We start from the raw sequence: 23,764 nt of genomic DNA on the forward strand, positions 1-23,764 counted from the left end.
TGCCGTTTCCAGCACCAATAGTCATTTACGACATTAACAATGTCTACACTATTTCTTATCAATGTCGTTATTTAAAAAATGGGCAAAAACAAGGACATTTCTAAGTGACCCCATACTTTTGAACGGTACTGTGTATATCACACACACACTAACAGTCAAAAGTTAACACATCTACTCATTCCAGTGCTTTTCTTTATTTTGACTATTTTCTACATTGTAGAATAATAGTGAAGGCATCAACTATGAAATAACACATATGGAATCATGTAGTAACCAAAAAAAGTGTTCAACTAATCAAAATACATTTTATATTTGAGATTCTACGAAGTAGCCACCCTTTGCCTTTACTGCCTTGCACACTCTTGGCATTTTCTCAACCAGCTTCATGAGGTCGTCACCTGGAATGCATTTCAATTAACAGGTGTGCCTTGTAAAAGGTTAATTTGTGGAATTTCTTTCCTTCTTAATGCATTTGAGCCAATCAGTTGTGTTGTAGGGGTGGTATACAGAAGATAGCCCTATTTGGGAAAAGTCCATATTAGAACAGCTCAAATAAGCAAAGAGAAATGACAGTCCATCATTACTTAAGACATGAAGTTTAGTCAATCTGGAAAATGTCAATAACTTTTAAAGTTTCTTCAAGTGCAGTTGCAAAAACCATCAAGCGCTATGATGAAACTGGTTCTCATGAGAAACGCCACAGGAAAGGAAGACTCTGCTGCAGAGGATAAGTTCATTAGAGTTACCAGCCTCTAATATGGACTTTGAAGAATCTCAAATATAAATTATATTTTGATTTGTTTAACACTTTTTTGCTTACTACATGATTCCATGTGTGTTATTTCATAGTTTTAATGTCTTCACTATTATTCTACAATGTAGAAAATAGCAAAAATAAAGAAAAACCCTGGAATGAGTTGGTGTGTCCAAACTTGCCTATAGACTGACATTTCCTACTATGGAAATCCACAGGTTAAAACTTGCATGGGCATTCATAGTTAACACAACAAACATACCTTTTTAAACAATAACTTGCTACATTTACATTTTCAAGAGAGGATAGACGCTCTTATCCAGACCAAGTTACTGTCAGTGCATTCAACTAAGGTAAAAATGACAATAAGCAAACCAGAAGGCACAAGTCCTTTCTAATGGCATTTTATTTTCATTATAAAATTACATTCACACGATTCCCTTTGATAATATGTCTACGTCCCAAATGGTACCCTTCTCTCTTTACAGTGCACTACTTGACCAGAACCCTGGTCAAAGCAAAGATTGCACACTATAAAAGGAATAGGGTGCCATGACTGGACCGTAGTTCAATAGTAATTTATCACATGCCACCCACCCCTCATGCTGGATCCCAAATGAATAAAACCCTACACACACCCCTTTTGGAGTCCCTGAAAAAACGTGAATCAAAATATCTCCTCATTTCTTATTCGGCGCAGTTCCAATAATCCACACTAGCGCACTACTAATAATGAAGCAATAGTTCTGTCCCATTGACCATGCTAGTATACCACTTTGAATGGAGCAATATATTGGGCATGCATCCAAAGGCTTCATCCCAAACGGCACCCTGTTCCATATTTAGGGCCTCTGGTCAAAAGAACTACACTAAACAGCTGGTGTCCCAAATGGCACCCTAAGTGGTACGCTAGTGTGGATATCGGAATGTAGCCTATGTATTGATACTAATTAGAGTGAAGTAATGTATTGGGAATGCACACTAGCAAGTAGTACACTAGTATAAATGTTGAAACGTATCTTATTTAAATCAAAAAGCTAAAGTCAGGTAATAAGAATGCATGTCTACAGTCTGAAGCCAAACTCTCTTCTAGTTGCACTTTATTCCTATTGGTCTATTCCCTCTTGTTGCAGACACAAACATTATTACTCTTTGGAAAGTGGGTATTTGATCGGCGTAAAATGTACTACATTTAATGTGTGTGATGTTATAGGAATGGTAGGTAGCTAGGTCCATTATTTAAAAAGTCACGTGTATGTCAAAGTAGTTGGTTTGCCTTTTGTTGTACTTTGCTGCTCAAAAACAACACTCTCCCTCTCTGCCTATATTTTTGTGCCCTGGGTTAGTCTCATCTGAATCATCATCATCACTACATTGCATACTATGACATTGAGCCCTTTCCACATTCATGCTAGCACAGCCACACACAGGCTAAAAGATCACATCAAACTTCCCCATAGGTTACTTGCTCGATACGCAAGAGAGAGAGAGGGGGTTGAGAGATGGAGGAAATCGAGAGAGAGAGAGAAAAACGGTTGCGGAATAGAACACAGAAATAGAATTCTAAATTCTATGGAATTCTGGATGGAACCAGAACTTGGGAAGAATCATTCTTCAGATTGACATAAATGGGAATGATAACCCTACAACATATCCTACGGGTTCAACAGAACTCACCAATGCAGACAATCAATGTGGTCCCTTAAAAACAGCAAACGTATTATATTATTCTCATAACGTGTGGTACATATACAAAATATTGGACGACCATTAATTTAAAAGCAAATCCCTGTCCCCTTCAAATTGCACCCTATTCCCTACATAAGGCTCTGGTGAAAGTTAACACACTATGGGTCCTGGTCAAAAGTAGTGCACTATATAGGGAATAGGGTGCAATTTGGGACACATTCTAATCTGATAAAACGTAATCTGTTGGGGAAAATGTTTGTTTTTATTTCATCACCTGCTAAAAAAATTAAAAGCATTAAGACGCATTCTGACCTGCCTCTGGAGGGAAAGTTCCAAGGTCAAATCAGAGCAGGGACCAAATACTATTTCAAATACTTCAAACTGAGCTTGATTGAGCGTCCTGGCAGAACGGAACCAATCCATGCAGGCTAAAGCAAAACGCTAGAAGTACTTGAACAATTTCAGATAGTATTTGATCCCAAGTCTGGGTCATACAACATTAGTAGTAGCTAAATCCTTCGGCCAAAAGTGGCACCATTTTCACAGAGCTAATATAAATAGGGCGTGGATCATCATCATGATAATACACAACAATGTCAGCAATGTCTGGAATTCAGTACCCAAACGTCAACGTGTGAATTTCAATTGACACCCTATTTTTACTTTAAAAAGGTGCACTTCTTTTGTGCCCTAGAGTACTATATAGGGAATAGGGTGCCACTTGAGACACACCTTAGATAAGATTCCACCCCAGCCTTTACCCCCTTCCCAGCCTCCCCCAAAACCCCCTCCACATCAAACCCCCTTTCCTCCACCCTGTTGCACATGGAACCCAAAGTCCTCCGTCTCTTCGCCTGTCTGTTGCCTGATTAAAAAGTGCTGTGATCAGAGTACCCTGCTGTCACTACGCCAGGCCCATCTCCTCTAGAACACTTCTCGGAGACTCGTCCTCCTGTAAGGGGGAGACGGGGAACAGATGGCTCAGACTACATGGTGACAAATAAAACTACATTAATAATGGCTAGGTATTAAGTCATAAGGCCCGATTCAGACTTTTATATAACAGACTCAACATGGACTTAAGTCAATAAAATATGGACTTAAGTTAAAAAATGGTGTTAAATACATTTATCTCAAGCCTGAATAGGGCCCATAGTGAGGTAGAGACACCCGATGGAGGTCGCCAGACTGGTGTGCTGGAGTTTTTCCTTTTTAATTAGAGAGAGATCACTCCTATCATGTACATGCAGCCTAATTTTGACATTTAAAAAAAAAAACTTTAAACCACCTATTCAGTATTTATCCTTTGCCATCCGTTTTTTTAAATGTGATTTTTGTCTGTATGTATTATGTTTGCTTCTAGATGAATTGCCTCACGGAGGACATTAACGTTTTTTCAATCTGAATCCTACCTCCTGTAGTAGGTCGGCCTGTTCGATGGCCTTGAGAACACTCTTCTTGGACGTGTCTTGGATCTCCCCCCCCATCAGAAACTCATCCAGTATAAAGTAGGCCTTCTCAAAGTTAAAGATGATATCCAGCTCACATACCTGCCAGGGCACACACACACACACAGACAGGGAGCAATCAGAATCACCTTTATTTGCCAATTACATTTACATATATCAGGAATTTGACTTGGTAAAATGGTGCCAACAGCAATAGACAAAATAGACAAGAGGAATTGACACAGTCTACGTACAGTATATACAGGAAGCCTACACTAATTACACGATAGAAGAGTATAAGCACATTTATAGTTGAGGATATATAAGGAGAGAAGCTTGAGCGAGAGGAGAGCAGTGTTTTCCCGGGTTAAGACATTTTTGCCGAACAAGCCCTATTTTGGCGGCTTCTGGTACATTCTAACGCTAGATTGTATTTTCAACCTGCACCAATCAGGTAATAACACTAATCTAATTGTATTTGCACTTTTACAGTGTTGGTTTCATCAGCTGTTGTATAATATGATATAAACAACATTTTGACTGCATTGGGCCTTTAAAGAACCCTGTAAGAGTCCGCTGACATTCACAGGCTTTAAGCTTCATTTTAAGAGGCATTTTCTCAGCTATCTACAATACAGGTATGACAGGTATCGGTTGTCTCAGGTAGCCTGCAAAAGCCAGCATGGATAAAATGCAATGATTGACTAATGTTTTCCATATTCTAATAACTTCATGTGCCAACATATCTCCATGGTCTGTGCCATGGTGAAACTTACACTCCTGTAGATCTGAAATAATTGGATGGTGAAAATTGCCAGCCAACCAGAAAAGCAAGGTGAAGAAATTCAGACATTCAGGACAATCCTTGTCCTGCAAAGAAATGTTTTTTTTTTGCAAGCATTAGGCATTTAGAATTAAATGTGGAGTGGTGCTGGATAGTTCTACTTGACTTGAGTGGGTCGAGTCACTAATGTGATATTCCTGTCTGGTTTTGCGCCCCCTCGGGCTCATGCGGTGGGGGGAGATCTTAGTGGGACATCACCGCTTTGTCTCAGGGTAGTAAGTTGGTAGTCTGTTCATTTCCCTCTGGTGGTCTGGGGGCTGTGCTTTGGCAAAGTGGGTGGGGTTATATCCAGTCCGGAGGTATCGTCGAACGGGGCCACAGTGTCCCCGACATCAGTCTCCAGTATCTATGCTTTAATAGTCTATGTGAGGGGCTCTAGGGCCAGTCTGTCATATCTGGTGTAATTCTCCAGTCTTATCTGGTGTAATTCTCCAGTCCTATCTGGTGTAATTCTCCAGTCTTATCTGGTGTAATTCTCCAGTCTTATCTGTACTGTGTGATCTTAAGTATGCTCCCTCTAATTCTCCCATCTTCTCACCCTGTCAGACGACCTGAGCCCTAGGACCATGCCTCAAGACTACCTGACCTGATGTCTCCTGGCTGTCCCCAGTCCACCTGGTCGTGCTGCTGATACATTTGCTGCTGTTCTCCCTGCTGCTATGGAACCCCGACCTGTTCACAGGACATGCTACCTTATCCTGGAAGCCAACTGATATTTACTCCTGTGCTGACCTGTTGCACCGTCTATAACCACTGTGATTATTATTTGACCCTGATGGTCATCCCTACTGAACAAAAATATAAAATGCAACAATTTAAAACATTTTACAGAGTTACAGTTCAAATAAGGAAATCAGTCAATTTAAATAAATTCATTAGGCCCTAATCTACGGATTTCACATGATTGGGCAGGGGCCCAGCCATGGGTGCGCCTGGGAGGGCACAGGCGCCCCCCACTGGGGAGCCAGGTCCAGCCAATCAGAATGGGTATTTCCCCACAAAAGGGCTTTATTACAGACATAAATACTCAGTTTTCCCAGGTGGCTGGTCTCAGACAATCCCGCAGGTGAAGAAGCCGGATGTGGAGGTCCTGGGCTGGTGTGGTTACACGTGGTCTGCGGTTGCGAGGCTGTTTGGATGGCTCTAAAACAACGTTGGAGGTGGCTTACGGTAGAAAAATTAACATTAAATTATCTGGCAACAGCTTTGGTAGACATTCCTGCAGACAGCATGTCAACTGCACGCATCCTCAACTTGAGACATCTATGGCATTGTGTTGTGTGACAGAACTTTATATTTGAGTGGCCTTTTATTGTCCCCAGCACCAGGTGCACCTGTGTAATGATCATCCTGTTTAAAAGCAGCTTATTGATATGCCACACCTAGAGAAATATTAACTAAAAAGGATAAACAAATTTTTGAACAAAATTAGAGATTCGAGATTTTTGGGATCTTTTATTTCGGCTCATGAAAAATGAGACCAACACTTTGCATGTTGCGTTTATATTTTTGTTTATTAAAATGAACGTTTGAACATCTTGAACGAATGTTCTGTCCTTAATTGCCATGTACTGTTATAATCTCCACCCGGCACAGCCTGAAGAGGACTGGACACCCTTCAGAGCCTGGTTCCTCTAGGATTCTTCCTAAGTTCCTGCCTTTCTAGGGAGTTTTTCCTAGCCATCGTGCTTCTACATCTGCATTGCTTGCTGTTTGGGGTTTTAGGCTGGGTTTCTGTGTAAGTACTTTGTGGTATCGGCTGATGTAAAAATGGCTTTATAAATACATGTGATTGACTTGATTGGTTAATGTCGGGCCCTGCACGCAAAAAAAATGTATGTGACAGAAGAAAATAGGCTAAGTGGATTTTGAGTCATGGTTACAACATTATTATGGGACGTGCAAATTCATGCGCTCTTTCTCCGTGTAAATACATTTGACTGCTACCACAGCGCACACAACACACACACACACAAATTACCTGTCATCGCTCACTTTGTGACTGACAGGAGCCTGTCCTATCAATAGATGGCTGGAAGATGCACGTTGTTCATTCTAATGGGAGAGGGCTCGGCAGACTTTTTCTGACTAACAAGTTGAAAAGTAGCTTAGTTAATTTAAGTGGGAAAAGTAGCCGGCTGAAATTGTGTCTAAAAAGGGTCTACAAAGCCGGCAGACAGCACTAGTGGACAATACTGGGGGAGGGAGAGAAGACTATGGAGAGTTCAATAGATCAATAGAGGGACCGTGAGGGAGAATAAACAGCATATGATGCGAGTCATCGACTTACATGAAAATCCTTTGATTGTCCGGTAGTAAAATAGAAGAGAGGCAGGGAGGATGAAATGGAAGAGAGGCAGGGAGGATGAAATGGAAGAGAGGCAGGGAGGATGAAATGGAAGAGAGGCAGGGAGGATGAAATGGAAAATATATGATAAGCCAACGAGTGGAGGTGAGAAATAAGCAGTTGGAGAGAGAGAATGCAGTTGGCTAAAGAAGAGATAATGAAAGAGTTGGCTGGAGAAGTCGGAATGAGAGACTCACGCTGCCGAAGTACTTATCCAGCAGCTCTACGAAGCGGTGGATGACCTCTAGAGTGATGAGTTCGTTGTCCTGCTCCTCCACCGCACAGCAAAAATACAGACTGGCATACCTATAGAGCGCACACACACACACACACACACACACACCGTATTAGTGCAAACAGCATGCAGAGGCGGAATGGAAGGAAGGAACCCAGAAAACCCCCACACTGTCTTTGGGTTATTGAGGTTCAACACACCCACACCTTCTTCATTGAGGTTCAGCTCAGAACTAAAAAGGGGGAATCCATGGAGCTCCTGCCAGTCAGTAACCCAGGGCCATGTTCTGTAGCCAAACGTAGATAGAATGCCACAAATAGAGGGCATGCTTCTTCTGCAAAGCATATTTCAATCTGAATGTTCCAAACCGTTGCGTCCTGCTGAACGCGCCCTTAGACAACTAATAACTACTGAAAGACAAGCTTGTTCTGCTGCTGTGTATGATGCCAGTCTATGCAGTGTGCTTGACAACTCAAGGGTTGTGCACTATACCATGTGTTGGGTTGTGTGTAAGGTTGTGTGCGTTGTTTCCCAACTGTGGCCCTGGACAAGCACACCTGATTCTACTTGTCAACTAGTCATCAAGCCCTTGACAAGTTGAATCAGGTGTTTTTTGTCTGGGGCTACAACAAAAATGCATGCTGTCAAGGATACTTGACGACCAGAGTTGGGAAACACTAGAGCATTAGCAAAGTCAGCTCTTTGGCTCACTCACCTGGCCAGAAACAGGTACTGCACTACACCGCAGAGAGCACTGTTGAGTTTCCATCAGATTTACCTCAGTTCTTCCTATTTCCATCTACATTGCATAGGAAAGTATTCATAGCCCTGGACTTAATGCACATTTTCTTGTGTTACAGCCTGAATTTAAAATGGATTCAATTGTTTTTCCTCGCCCATCTACACTCATTACCCCATAATGACAAATTGAAAACCTGTTGAACCTGAAAACCTGTTGAAAACCAATACATTTTAGCGAATGTATTGAACATAAAATACATACATATCTAATTTACATATGTATTCACAATCCTGAGTCAATACATGTTAGAATCACCTTTTTGCAGCGCTCACTGCTGTGAGTCTTTCTGGGTAAGTCTAAGAGCTTTGCACACCTGGACTGTACAATATTTGCCCACTATTCTATTCAAAATTAAAAAAGCTCTGTCCAATTGATTGTTGATCATTGCTAGACAACCATTTTCAAGTCTTGGCTTATTCAAGTCTTGCAATAAATCTTGCCAAGCAGATTTGAGTCAACACTAACTCGGCCAATCGGAAACATTAAATGTTTTCTTGGTAAGCAATGCCAGTGTAGTTTTGGCTTAGTGTTTTAGGTTATTGCCCTGCTGAAAGGTTAATTCATCTTTCAGTGTCTATTGGAAAGCAGACTGAACCAACACTAGGATTTTGCCTGTGCTTATATCCATTCCGTTTATTTTTATCCTCAAAACCCCCCAGGCCTTAATGATTGCAAGCATACAGTACCCATAACATGATGCAGCCACCACTATGCTTGAAAATATGTAGAGTGGTACTCAGTAAGGTGTTGTATTGGATTTGCACAAAAACATAATTTGCATTCAGGACAAATAGTTAATTGCTTTGCCACATTTTTTGCAAACATGCTCTGACTTGGGGCCAAGGCCAAGCCACTGGTACTTTTCAGCTTACATTTACACAAGAATGGCTAACTGTGAACTTTAAAACCTTCTCACAAAGCAACTTGATACAGAGGTTGTTGATTCGGCACACCCCAAGTCTTTAGTGTCACACTCCTGGTGGAAACAATTACACTAGAGCAAAACATTAACACTAGGCTTGGGCGGTATCCATATTGTCATACAGACCTTGTGCCATATGGGGATATTCTGTAATACCGACACAGAACACCAGGGGTACTATTTTCTAACCCCATCGCCTCTGTAATACGAAGGTTAGCAATGCTAACAAGTACATGTAAAATCCCATAGAGAATGCTGACATTGCGAACATTCTATACAGTCTCTGACCTAAACCATTTTCAGGACGGACATCCCAGATCACAAAGTAACTTTAAAAAAAATGCTACTCACAAAACAAAATGTTAGACAGCAAGGATCTTTATCCAGGAAGGGATTCTCTGCTGTTACAAAGCAAAGCTGGACTTGGGAAGAAGGTAACCACTTAGTAGCTAGTTAGCTACCTAGCTAAGTTAGCAAACCAAATGTGCAACTGCAGAGCCTTTAGCAGATTTTAGACAGTTAAATTATATCTAGCTGGCAAACATTTCATTGTGAATTCCATACTGTAACTCAATCACCTGGCACATGCTGCACAGTAGTGACTCACAAGGCTCCGTTCTCTGGTTGTTGTGTGCTTGTAAACAAATACAACATGACAGTGGACTGACTACCAGTAAGTGTCATATTGAAATGAAGAACGCGATCTCCTTTATCTCCTAATGTATTGCACAAGTTGACTGCAGGTATTTACTTTAAAAGTACCAAAAAATATTCACATATTTTTAAAAAAACGTTAAATAAATAGTTTCAAAGGTATTAAAAACCATCCCGTGGCTATTTCCAAATACCCCGGTATACAGCCCGAGCCTAATTAACATAAGAACAGTGGCGGCACACAGTCTTAGGTGGAAGTGCAGCATATGATAAGCTTGCACAGATTCACTGTGGTGTAGGTTACTGTAGGATCCTCTGGGCAACTTCTACACCGAGTGCTGTGTGTGGATGGCTTCTGTATGAGATGTGGGAGGTGGGAATGAGTGTCCAAATGGTGAGTCACTGAGCATCAGTTGGAATGGAAAGTCAAATCTGTGTTTTGGGGAAACAATACCAAACACCCCTCAGAGACAGCCTGGGTGATAATGCCAGGAGACAGGTCGGGACACACACACACACAGTAATGTCAAGTGTGTGTGTGACAGGTCTGTCTCTTTTAATGCCCCCCTGGAGCCACTTTTGAAGAACAATTATTACCAGTAGAGGGAAAGGGGGGGGCCATCTTAACATTTAGTGTAGTTGCCTGGTTTGGCTCCCTCAAATGGGCAAGTCTGAATACCATTGTGAGAGTTGTACAGGTCTGTGGCAAGATTGAATGGAGAAAGCAAAAGGCTCTCTGAGACGTTTACAAAGAGCGCAAACATAAGGGGCAAATAAATCATTTTGGATCTTACACCAACACTGAAGAGCCAGTTCTGCCATTAGGGAACAGACTCAGGACCTCTTAAAACCAAGAGAGCCACTAAAAGCTTTGTACGGCAGTATGGCTTTTAAATGAAAACAGTTGTGCGGTTTACGTGTATCTTGTATAGGCCTAAACCTTGTAAACATTGGTAAGGTCACGTGTGAACGTTACCGTTTATATGTCTACTATACATCTATCTATCTTATTCGACCTGCCACAACTGAAGTTCTTTCTGGAAAAAAAAAGAAGTCATTCAATTATTGTGTGAGTGAGAGACAGTGGGAGAGAGAGTATGTGTGACTACAATTCCAGACACTTATGTGAAGCACGCAGTACCCTTTGTTGAAATTTGTGTGTGTGTTTGTGTGAACAGAGTGTGTAGCAGCTACATGCTGTCTCACACAACCATGAAAAAACACTTTTCAAGGATTTCAATGGCAGAAAAATCCCTGGCGTGTGCGTGTATTCCAGTACCTCTTGTAGACAATCTTGAGGTCCCTCCACTCCAGGAAGCTGCACATCTTGGGCTTGCGGGCCAGCACCACCTGCATGAGCTCCCTCACCATCTTCTTCTTGTCCCTCTCGGCCGTGGCCGTGTACCACTTCTGGAGACGCAGCTTCCCCTGCCGACTGAACAGCAACATGAAACGCATCTAGAAAGGAGGGAGACCAGGAAGAGTTAATGTCAGTTTACAGGGGGAGGAAACAGGTGGGGAGAAAGACAGGATCAAAGACAGGATCAATAGCATACAGAAAGGAGACCAGGGCACGTTAGTACCAGGTAACTTCAGGATGAACTAGTGTGTACAACAGACAGAACATAGAGGGTAAAACAAAGACTAAAATAGACAGTTCTGCATAAAGCGGGAGGACTTCTGGAGCACTGAACAGCAACATGAAACGCATCTAGAGAGGAGGTGGTGGGACAGCAGACAGGGCAGAGAGGTCGTGATATGTAGGCCTACACATATTAGGCAGACACAGGCTAACAGGGAGTAAGCAGTAAGACCTAATTCTGGTCACACCACACGGGGTTAAGCTTTCGCGCCGGCGCAGCAAGTCTCATATATTAGCAACCTGGACTGGGTCACAAAACAGGAAAAGGGGGATTATAAGTATGATGGGGAAAGAGATATTGCTCCATTGTACAAAGACAAAAAAAATGAACATCAGATCTGCATAAAGAGAGAAAGATTATGAGCGAGAGAAAGAGAGTCAGTGGGAGAGAGAGAGGGGAGGACAGACAGACCATACTTTTTATGTCACAAGTTTAGTAGGGCCTACATGTGTGTCTAGATCTACATATCAACCGTGTTAATACTGACATGGTGGAAAAAGTACAGTAACAGACTACATCTCCCACCGGACTTGTCCTAGTTATCGAGACCCTCCCTGAAACAAAATCTCCAATCTGTGCTTTTAAACTCCCTGGCACCACGTGGTGTGGTGGAGCGTCAATCTCCTAGAGACTGCCTGGCCACGAATGTAGCACACACTCTAATGTTAAACTAGACTACTAACATCAGCGCCCACCTACAAAATCATCTGTGAAAGTCACCTTTTGAAAGGAGTATCATTCTACTTGCATTCAGTGTGTGTGTTCTCAAAAACACTTCAGAGGGCGAGAGAGGGTAGTGAGCTCATGGGCTCCTGGGTTCTTCTGCAAAAAAATATAGAATTAGAGTTGGATAAATGTAGATAAGCCCGATAAACCTGTATAAATTCTAGTTTATACAGGATACTAACCTCAACATCAAAACCTTGAATCCAAATTCCATACCTAAAACATTGATTTTGGACAAAATTAACTGAATGGTCTATTACTACTAAGGACTATCAAGAAAAAAGAAAAAACAAACCAAAACCTGCAGAAGAAACAGCGCAACCTAAAAATACAATCCAACACAAAACTGAGTGAGTAATGTGGAGTCTGAACCTACAAAAAAAAAGACAATCTCTAGGTAATTTTGTTATACAAAGTTTAATAAATAAGGCTACCAAGCTGCTAGGACAGAACTGACCTGGCTGCAACTTCAATTAGCACTTAAGTGTGAAGTGAGAGGTGTGAAAACTCTTGAGCCTGACAATGGCAGGAGAGTTTCCCTACCCAAATGCAGAGGCCATTGAAGCCCCATTGCTTATCCCTGTGCAGAGGTCATTACAATACAGTACCCCATGGATAAAAAAATAACACTGCATAGAATAAGTGCAAAAAAAAGCTCCTTAACTCCTTTGGGACTGGGGGCAGTATTGAGTAGCTTGGATGAATAAGGTTCCCAGAGTAAACTGCCTGCTACTCTGTCTCAGATGCTAATATATGCATGTTATTAGTAGTATTGGATAGAAAACACTCTGAAGTTTCTAAAACTGCTTGAATGATGTCTGAGTATAACAGAACTAATAAGGCAGGCGAAAACCTGAGACAAATCCAACCAGGAAGTGGGAAATCTGAGGTTTGTAGTTTCATTTAAGTGATTGCCTATCCAATATGCTGTGTCTATGGGGCCAGATTGCACTTCCCAAGGCTTCCAGCAGATGTCAAAAGTATTTTGAAAGTTGTTTGAGGCTTTTATTGTGGAAGGAGGTCGAATAAGAGCTGTTTCAACAAGTGGACTAGGCTGTGGCCAATCAGTTGTTTACTGCGCGGTCACGCGGGTGCGCTGTTCGTTCTTTTTCCTTTGTAATGAATACGCTATTGTCCGGTTGGAATATTATTGAATATTCATTATAAAAATACCCTAAGGATTGACTGTAAACATCGTTTGACATGTTTCTACAAACTAATGGAACTCTTGACTTTTAGTCTAGATTTTGCGCCCGCGCATTGTGACTTTTGAATAGTGAACAAAACATGCAAACAAAACGGAGGTATTTTGACATAAATATGGACGTAATCGAACAAAACAAACATTTCTTGTGGAAGTAGGAGTCCTGGGAGTGCATTCCGATGAAGATCAGCAAAGGTAAGTGAAGATTAATAATGCTATTTATGACTTTTGTTGACTCCACAATTTGGCGGGTAACTGTATGGCTTGCTTTTGTGGCTGAACGCTGTTCTCAGATGATTGAATATTGTGCTTTTTCCGTAAATCTTTTTTGAAATCTGACACAGCAGTTGCATTAACCTCTAGGTGTTAGGGGGCGCTATTTAAATTTTTGGATGAAAAACGTTCCCGTTTTAAACAAGATATTTTGTCACGAAAAGATGCTCGACTACACATATAATTGACAGCTTGGATAGAAAACACTCTGACGTTTCCAAAACTGCAAAGATATTGTCTGTGAGTGCAACAGAACTGATGTTGCAGGCGAAACCCAGATAAAAATCCAACCAGGAAGTGCTGCATTTTTTGAAACCGCCTCATGCCAATGACTCCTTATATGGCTGTGAATGAGCTACGAATGAGCTTACATTTTCTACATATCCCCCAAGGTGTCTACAGCATTGTGACGTATTTTTGCACATTTCCGTTGAAGAATAGCCGTAAGGGACCATATTTAGCAAGTGGTCACATGGTGTCTCCCGCATAAAATCTTGCGTAAAATACTGAGGTAGCCATTTTTCCAATCGCTTCTTATGAGAAACCAATTGCCTCGACGGATATATTATCGAATATATGTTGAAAACACCTTGAGCATTGATCCTAAACAACCGTTTGCCGTGTTTCTGTCGATATTATGGAGCTAATTTGGAAAAAAGTTTGGCGTTGTAGTGGTAGCATTTTCCGGTCGATTTCTCAGCCAAGCATGATGAACAAACGGGAGCTATTTCGCCTACAAAAATAATATTTTTGGAAAAAAGGAACATTTGCTATCTAATTGGGAGTCTCCTGAGAGAAAACATCCGAAGTTCTTCAAAGGTAAATTATTTAATTTGGTTGCTTTTCTTATTTTCGTGAAAATGTTGCCTGCTGCCAGCAGAGCAAAGCATTATGCCATGATAAACTTACACAAATGTTTGTCTAGCGTTGGCTGTAATGCATATTTTGAAAATCTGAGATGACAGTGTGATTAACAAAATATATTGTTTGAATATATTTCATTTGCGATTTTCATGAATAGGAAAAGATTCTAGGGGTATTTATGCCCGCTGCGTTATGCTAATTCATTTGAGGCTATGATTACGCTCCCAGATCCGGGATTGTTAAGAACAAGTTTATCTTTAATTCTATGTAAAACATGCATCTTTCAAAGTTTATGATGAGTATTTCTGTTATTTGATGTGGCTCTCTGCAATTTCTCCGGATGTTTTGGAGGCATTTCTGAACATAGCGCCAATGTAAACTGAGGTTTTTGGATATAAATATGAACTTGATCGAACAAAACATACATGCATTGTGTAACATTGAGTCCTGGGAGTGTCATCTGATGAACATCGTCAAAGGTTAGTGATTCATTTTATCTATATTTCTGCTTTTTTGTGACACCTCTCGTTGGTTGGAAAATGGCTGAATGCTTTGTGACTAGTTGCTGACCTAACATAATGATATGTTCTGCTTTCGCTGAAAAGCCTTTTTGAAATCGGACACTGTGGTTGGATTAACGAAAAGTGTATCTTTAAGATGGTGTAAAATACTTATATGGTTGAGGAATTTTAATTATGAGATTTCTGTTGTTTTGAATTTGGCGCCCTGCACTTTCACTGACTGTTGGCGAGGTGGAACGCTAGCGTCCCGAATGATCCCAGAGAGGTTAAGCCCCACCCCTCTTCAACATATACACTGCTCAAAAAAATAAAGGGAACACTAAAATAACACATCCTAGATCTGAATGAATGAAATATTCTTATTAAATACTTTTTTCTTTACATAGTTGAATGTGCTGACAACAAAACCACACAAAAATTATCAATGGAAATCAAATTTATCAACCCATGGAGGTCTGGATTTGGAGTCACACTCAAAATTAAAGTGGAAAACCACACTACAGGCTGATCCAACTTTGATGTAATGTCCTTAAAACAAGTCAAAATTAGGCTCAGTAGTGTGTGTGGCCTCCACGTGCCTGTATGACCTCTTACAACGCCTGGGCATGCTCCTGACGAGGTGGCGGATGGTCTCCTGAGGGATCTCCTCCCAGGCCTGGACTAAAGCATCCGCCAACTCCTGGACAGTCTGTGGTGCAACGTGGCATTGGTGGATGGAGCGAGACATGATGTCCCAGATGTGCTCAATTGGATTCAGGTCTGGGGAACGGGCAGGCCAGTCCAAAGCATCAATGCCTTCCTCTTGCAGGAACTGCTGACACACTCCAGCCACATGAGGTCTAGCATTGTCTTGCATTAGGAGGAACCCAGGGCCAACCGCACCAGCATATGGTCTCTCAAGGGGTATAAGGATCTCATCTCGGTACCTAATGGCAGTCAGGCTACCTCTGGCGAGCACATGGAGGGCTGTGCGGCCCACCAAAGAAATGCCACCCCACACCATGACTGACCCACCGCCAAACCGGTAATGCTGGAGGATGTTGCAGGCAGCAGAAAGTTCTCCACGGCGTCTCCAGACTGTCACGTCTGTCACATGTGCTCAGTGTGAACCTGCTTTCATCTGTGAAGAGCACAGGGCGCCAGTGGCGAATTTGCCAATCTTGGTGTTCTCTGGCAAATGCCAAACGTCCTGCACAGTGTTGGGCTGTAAGCACAACACCCACCTGTGGACGTCGGGCCCTCATACCACCCTCATGGAGTCTGTTTCTGACCGTTTGAGCAGACACATGCACAATTGTGGCCTGCTGGAGGTCATTTAGCAGGGCTCTGGGCAGTGCTACTCCTGCTCCTCCTTGCACAAAGGCAGAGGTAGCGGTCCTGCTGCTGGGTTGTTGCCCTCCTACAGCCTCCTCCACGTCTCCTGATGTACTGGCCTGTCTCCTGGTAGCGCCTCCATGCTCTGGACACTACGCTGACAGACACAGCAAACCTTCTTGCCACAGCTCGCATTGATGTTCCATCCTGGATGAGCTGCACTTCCTGAGCCACTTGACAGCTCGCATTGATGTTTCATCCTGGATGAGCTGCACTACCTGAGCCACTTGTGTGGGTTGTAGACTCTGTCTCATGCTACCACTAGAGTGAAAGCACCGCCAGCATTCAAAAGTGACCAAAACATCAGCCAGGAAGCATAGGAACTGAAAAGTGGTCTGTGTTCACCGCCTGCAGAACCACTCCTTTATTGGGGGTGTCTTGCTAATTGCCTATAATTTCCACCTGTTGTCTATTCCATTTGCACAACAGCATGTGAAATTTATTGTCAATCAGTGTTGCTTCCTAAGTGGACAGTTTGATTTCACAGAAGTGTGATTGACTTGGAGTTACATTGTGTTGTTTAAGTGTTCCCTTTACTTTTTTGAGCAGTGTATATCAACGAATTGGCAAGGGCACTAGAACAGTCTGCAGCACCTGGCCTCACCCTACTAGAATCAGAAGTCAAATATCTACTGATTATCTGGTTCTTCTGTCCCCAACCAAGGAGGGCCTACAGAAACACCTAGATCTTCTGCACGGATTCTGTCAGACCTGGGCTCTGACAGTAAATCTTAGTAAGACAAAAATAACTGTGTTCCAAAAAAGGTCCAGTTGCCAGGACAACGAATACAAATTCCATCTTGACATCGTTGTCCTAGAGCACACAAAAAGCTATACATACCTTGGCCTAAACATCAGCTCCACAGGTAACTTCCACAACGCTGTGAACGATCTGAGACAAGGCAAGAAGGGCCTTCTATGCCATCAAAAGGAACATAAAATTCAACATACCAATTAGGATCTGGGTAAAAATACTTGAATCAGTTATAGAACCCTTTGCCCTTTATGTTTGAGGTCCGCTCACCAACCAAGAATTCACAAATTGGGACAATAAACAATTTGAGATTCTGCAAAAATATCCTCAGTGTGCAATGTAAAACACCAAATAATGCATGCAGAGTAGAAGTAGGCCGAAACCCGCTAATTATTAAAATCCAGAAAAGAGAGACGTCAAATTTTACAACCAGAGGTGGAAACTTTCCATGGGAATTAACAGGAATATATGCAAATTAATATTAATGGCATTTAAATGTAGATGTTTTTTGCATTGGATATATTTACCATATCATATGGAGACAAACTTAAACCTTTTACCTTATCATAAGTAGACATAATAACAAATGATGAAATCCTTCCAAAAGAAATGTAAAAAACAATTTAGTTACAAATTGAACTTTAATTAAATGAGTTGACTCTTCACATGGGATGATTTCACTGAACAACAAAAGGGAATATTGAATGATCCCCAATGATCCATTGCATCTCCCAAAACCATTTTCAACATATGATAACCAAAACTTTAGTTTCTAGACTTTCTTCCTCTCAGGCTTCCATGTCTTCTCCCTGGACCTCCTCAAATGTCCACCTCTTGAACATTGACTCTGAGGACTCATCTTCACTGTCACTTTCCAACCTTGTTGAGGATGGCTCATTGTCAGGCTCAAAAAACCTCAAATGTGCCCGGATGACCACCAATTTTTCAACCCTTGTATTGGTCAGTCTGTTACGTGCTTTGGTGTGTGTGTTCGCAAACAAGAACCAGTTGCGCTCTGAGGCGGCTGATGTTGGGGGGATTTGGAGGATGATGGAGGCAACAATGGAAAGAGCCTCAGATCCAAAGTTCCTTCCATCGGGTGGCTGATGAGATATGTTGGCACGACTGCCATATTGCATCTCCACCCCAAAGCCAGACTGCCAAGAACCTTGCCTTCATCCAGGCCAAGGTGGCGAGATACAGTAGTGATGACACCATAGGCCATTTTGATCTCTGCACCAGACAGGATGCTCTTGCCAGCATACGCAGAACTGCAGTTTCCTCTGCTTGGAGCAACATCTCTGCAAGCAGAGTCTGAACATCAGACAGGATGGCATTGTCTCCCTCGATCCGTGCAATGACTACTGCTACAGGTTTCAGGCTGCATAGCAGTCTCCCAAAATACATCATCCAGGAGGATCCCCTTGAGGGGATGTCCATATCAGCAGACTGTGATAAGGCAATTTCTTGGAGAGGCTCCTTCCCCTCCAGGGGACTGACAAACATGATAACAACACCACCCCAACAGGTGTTGCTGGGCAGCTTCAATGTGGTGATCTTATTATTTGCTTGGTGAGGTAGATTGCTGCTATAACTTGATGACCCTTCACATACCTAATCATTTCCTTGGCTCTCTTGTAGAGTGTATCTATTGTTTTCAATGCCATGATGTCCTTGAAGAGCAGATTCAATGCATGAGCAGCACAGCCAAAGGGTGTGATGTGAGGGTAGGACTCCTCCACTTTAGACCAAGCAGCCTTCATGTTCACAGCATTGTCTGTCACCAGTGCAAATACCTTCTGTGGTCCAAGGCCATTGATGACTGCCTTCAGCTCATCTGCAATGTAGAGACCAGTGTGTCCTGTGCTCTTGTAGAATACTGGTTGAGGGGTGGAGATGTAGTTAATTATTCCTTGCTCACGAACATTCCACCACCCAGCAGAGATGATTGAAATACAGTCTGCTTTCTCTATGATTTGCTTGACCTTCACTTGAACTCTGTTGAACTCTGCATCCAGCAAATTAGTAGATAAAGCATGTCTAGTTGGAGGGGTGTATGCTTTGCGAAGAACATCCAGAAATCTCTTCCAATACACATTGCCTGTGAGCATCAGAGGTGAACCAGTTGCATACACAGCTCAAGCAAGACATTCATCCGCATTTCTTTGACTATATTCCTTCATTGAGTGAAAAAAACCTTCTGATTCCAGGAGGACCATGAGCTATTGCTATCGATAAGGTGTCAGATTCCTAATTTTCCCCTCGAATAGAAGTACAGGGGCTTTTGTCAGAGGTTGCTTGTTGTGAGCACTGAGGGAACTTTATGCACTTGGCCAGATGATTCTGCATCTTTGCTGCACTTTTCACATATGATTTGGCACAGTATTTGCAAATGTACACAGCTTTTCCTTCTACATTAGGTGCAGTGAAATGTCTCCACACATCAGCTAGTGCCTGTGGAATTTTCCTGAAAAGGATTAGAAAAAAAATTAGTTTAAAAAAACATATACAATTCCATGTACAGACAAATAGTTAAGCAGTTAGATTAAACAACTCCTTTGCAAGACAAATGTTTTAAAATGAAACATGTATGGGAACAGGTGAATTAACACTCCAAAGTTAGCAGGCTCAAGCAAGCTAAACCCCATATGGTAGCAAAAACTCATATGGTAGCAAAAACTAACTAACTAGCAGAAATTGTTAACAAGTTAGAAATTATTTAAACACACTTTGCTGTAGGCTACCATTTACTAGTTAACAAAAAATCATGTAAGTCATATAAAATATATTCACCCCACCCAGTAATGTAATCAAAACTTACCAGAAAGCATGTAGTCCTTAGCTCAGACAGTGTAGTAGCGTGGGCTCAATAGCATCTCATTAGTGTGCAAGATCTTGAGAATCAGCTGTACATGTGATGGAAGAATGCACTGTGCATGCAAAGGGCTGCAATTCCATTGAATTGGGGATAGTTTCACCAAAATATGCCACAAGACCTAGAAATGCCTTGTGTATCCCACAAAAAAAGGTTCACTGTTATAAGCTAACTTTTTTGATGAATTTAAGCAAAATTCCCAAAATATCCAGGCTTAACTTCCCATGGAAAATTACCAGAAATTTACCGGAAAGTTTCCGACCCTATGCAAACCTAACTGTGACTGATACAAAATGAAGGACATCTTCAACTATGTACAGACTCAGTGAGCATAGCCTTGCCATTGAGAAAGGCCGCCGAGGGCAGACCTGGCTCTCAAGAGAAGATATGCTATGCGCACACTGAACACAAAATGAGGTGGAAACTGAGCTGCACTTCCTAACCTCCTGTCAAATGTATGACCATACTAGACACCTTTCCCTCAGATTACACAGACCCACAAAGACTTTGAAAACAGATCAAATTTTGATAAAGTCACATATCTACTGGGTGAAATACTAGTGTGCAATCACAGCAGCAAGATTAGTGACCTGTTGCCAAAAGAAAAGGGCAACCAAAATGTAAATAAAACTTATATTTATTTGCACATCATTACAACACTGTATATATACATAATGACATTTTAAATGTCTTTATTATTTTGGGACTTTTGTAAGTGTAATGCTTACTGTACATTTTTTATTATCTATTTCACCTGAATTGGCAATGTAAACATGTGTTTCCCATGCCAATAAAGCCCATCTGAACTGGAATTGAGAGAAGAGAGGAGAGGGGGACATGTGACAAGGGAGTGTGAAGTAAAGAAGGCCATGATGTGCATAAGAATAGACTAGCTTCCTTTTGGGAGATTATGCTTAAGCTCATCTGTGTCAGATCCTACAATGTGAAGTGGTTTAGCAGCAGCAGTCCTACTTAGTTATAAAGCAGTCAAAAGACCAACCATATTCTAGCCTGTGCCCAGATCCGTTTATGCAGTCTTGCCTCACTCCTATGGTCAAAGGACCCACCATATTCTAGCCTGGGCCAAGATCTGTTTGTGCTGTCTTGCCAACTCCTATGGTCATTGTCACACTGCACAAACAGATCTGAGACCAGGCTAACACTATTCAACTTAGCCAACACAGTATACTATGTACATTATATCTAAAACACAAATATTGGTACAAACCATCCCTCTTCAAGAAGCAATGGCCAGCCAACCACAAATATTAGTATAGTACTGGTAATCAAATTTGACTGACAGCAAGTGGGAGTCTATTTGTGTAATGATGCCAACTCCTTGTCATGCCAAACAAGAAGTTGACATGATAGTACAAACAGATTGTCACTCCAGGCTAGTTAGCTAGTTAGTTGCTGACCACAAAACATAGATGCAAAGATGAGCTACACATGATTTTAGGTTAAAAACACAGAACTGGACAGACCTTACAAACTCTACTGACACCAATCAATTTACAGTCAACTACTTTGCTAGTTACAGTCGAACCCTCTCAGTGCTCTCTCTCTAGTTTTAATCTGACAGAGAGGAGAAGACATGGAAGGGGTTTTATGTTCTGTAAAAGGACACTGGTGAGGACAGCAATACCCTATTTTTATTTTATTTTGTAACCTTTATTTAACCAGGCAAGTCAGTTAAGAACAAATTGTGATTTGTTCTTAAGTGAAAAATGAAAAGTGATTTGGTGATGACATTTCAGATCCTTATGTTCTAAAATACATTTTACCAAGATAAATATGAAGATTCGTGTTCTGAATTGTTCAGTGAGGTCTTTCTCTAACATATGATTAACACTATCTGCAAAAAGTTGGATTTCGTAACTTAATACATCTGATAATTAGCACCGAGCTCTGTTGACATAGCGGTCAGGTTTCTTGTAACAACTTCTGAGGATTTTACATTTTTTGGTCTTCCAAGTTGTTACTGCGGGTCAAAAAAACAAAAACATTTGCATGACAAACGGAATTAAACGTAATAGGCTAAGAAAATAAAAAGCTTGGTATGCGCTTAGTGCTTTGTTGACATTTCACAAGAGATACGCTTGTTTTTGTGAGAAATCTTGAAAAAGAGGAATTTCGTATTAAAATGAAAATCATATGCTAAAATATTTAAAAATTGCATGTCGTATCAAAATCGATTTCCATCTTAACTGCAGATTCGAGAAGAAAGATGAGTTCAATGGTAAAGTTAGCCTGTCGGGTAACCAGTAGCCTTTAATCCTTGCCCAGAATCCAGCCCAGCTGACTCGGTGCAATTTTCCTGATATTTGAACACTTTTTTCCCCTCTGGCCTCCATTGATTTAGTCACCCTAATTCTGACCCTTGTAGGACAGCAAAAACTCCAATCAATAGCTTTTTAACAGATTGTGATCGAGACATGAGGTTTGGACCAATGGTTTTCTTAAAGGATTATCCACACACAAAATATTATTTAACCCATTGGTCAAAATATGTGTTTTGATTGGACTTCAAGTTGACAAAAGTGGCAATTGTCTAATAGTCAACAGTTTATCATTTTGTCCACAGTAAAGGTGCAGTAAACAGGCAGCAATACAAGAGGCAGCCTAACTGACAACCAGATCAGCAAAAGAGAAAGGAGTGTCTGAATAGTTTAACACCATTTTATCAATACACATCGATCATTGTATCAATGTAGCTAGTGCAGGGTCAGTGTTGAGGGTCACAGAGTATCTGCAACGTGTAGGCAGTCAACAGCCAACTTTACAGCTGTTAACACCAACTATGTACACACATACATAGGAACATGTCAAACTACCTAGTTCAAGTGTACATTTCGTTGCAAGCAAACAGAACCAGCTAGCAAGCCAGCTATTTGGCTAATCACGACATCTGGCTAGCTAAACAAGTGTCAAAAGGCTTAGTTATGTAAGGTTACCTTCGAAGATAACTTGTTAGCCAGTGAGCTCAACATACATCTTCCTAGCGAAGTTAGAATTTAGACTAGGCAAAACTCTAATGTGCGGCCTGTCAGACTAGCAAACAAGTTGGCTACTGTACCTGTAGCTATGTTAGCATTAGCCACTTTACCTTTCTAGCCAACACAGGTGGCCAACCAGCTTGCTTCACTCTGCTTCCTGAAACCATACACCTTGCTTGCAGCTAAGGTAATGAGCTAACCGGCTGGTTTGAGCTATTCAGCTCTTTTTATGGTGAAATTACTTACCATTTTATCAGGCTCACAACGCAAATATTAACTTGGATCTTCGTATATGAATTACTTGATTTTCCTTTTCGTTTTAAACACAGCAAACGTCAACATTCCATGTCTGTTTCAGAATACTACGGCTCGAGCGAGCAACTCATTCAACCAGCTAGCTAGTAGGAGCGATTCCGGTGACAGACGTCAGCTGTTCCCCTCCTCAGTGAACATGCGCATTGCGCATTTTGAGGCAACCGGTAAAGTCAGTTTCGTAACCAAGCCAACCGAGGCGAACTCGCTTGATCTACTAGATCTATTTCAAACACTTTCATAACTAAAACTAAACATGTATGTAGACACAACGCTGTTTCGTTTGAGTTTAGGAGTTGATTATATTACATTTGAAATCTGATTCGTGGTGCTCTAAGATTTTTGGAGGATGGGGGGGGCATGTGTCTCTCGCACCAGTACAGTATGTTCGGATGTTGTTGCCATGACAAGACGGTCGATGTGGTTTCCATGGAAACTGAGTTCTTACGAGGTGATGGCCAAAAAGTGTGCGTTCAGTCAGCAAGATAGAGATTTTTATAGATTTCTACACAATTTAGCATACCAGT

At 41.5% G+C, this 23,764-nt stretch overlaps 1 protein-coding gene across 1 annotated transcript; it reads right to left on the reverse strand.

Moving 5' to 3' along the window:
• Window positions 1-1,142: 1,142 nt before the first annotated feature.
• On the reverse strand, window positions 1,143-23,412 carry LOC110500365 (AP-1 complex subunit sigma-1A). The gene is made up of 5 exons (XM_021577696.3): window positions 23,172-23,412; window positions 10,975-11,153; window positions 7,280-7,388; window positions 3,856-3,993; window positions 1,143-3,395 (listed from the first exon to the last, which is right to left on the reverse strand). Exons 1-5 carry the CDS (start codon window positions 23,172-23,174, stop codon window positions 3,348-3,350), a joined length of 477 nt encoding a protein of 158 aa, XP_021433371.1. The 5' UTR covers window positions 23,175-23,412; the 3' UTR covers window positions 1,143-3,347.
• Window positions 23,413-23,764: the final 352 nt, after the last annotated feature.

The sequence above is a fragment of the Oncorhynchus mykiss genome, chromosome 21 (assembly GCF_057628025.1).
Source record: "Oncorhynchus mykiss isolate SJ-2025 chromosome 21, ASM5762802v1, whole genome shotgun sequence".
In the NCBI taxonomy this organism is placed as follows: Eukaryota; Metazoa; Chordata; class Actinopteri; order Salmoniformes; family Salmonidae; genus Oncorhynchus; species Oncorhynchus mykiss.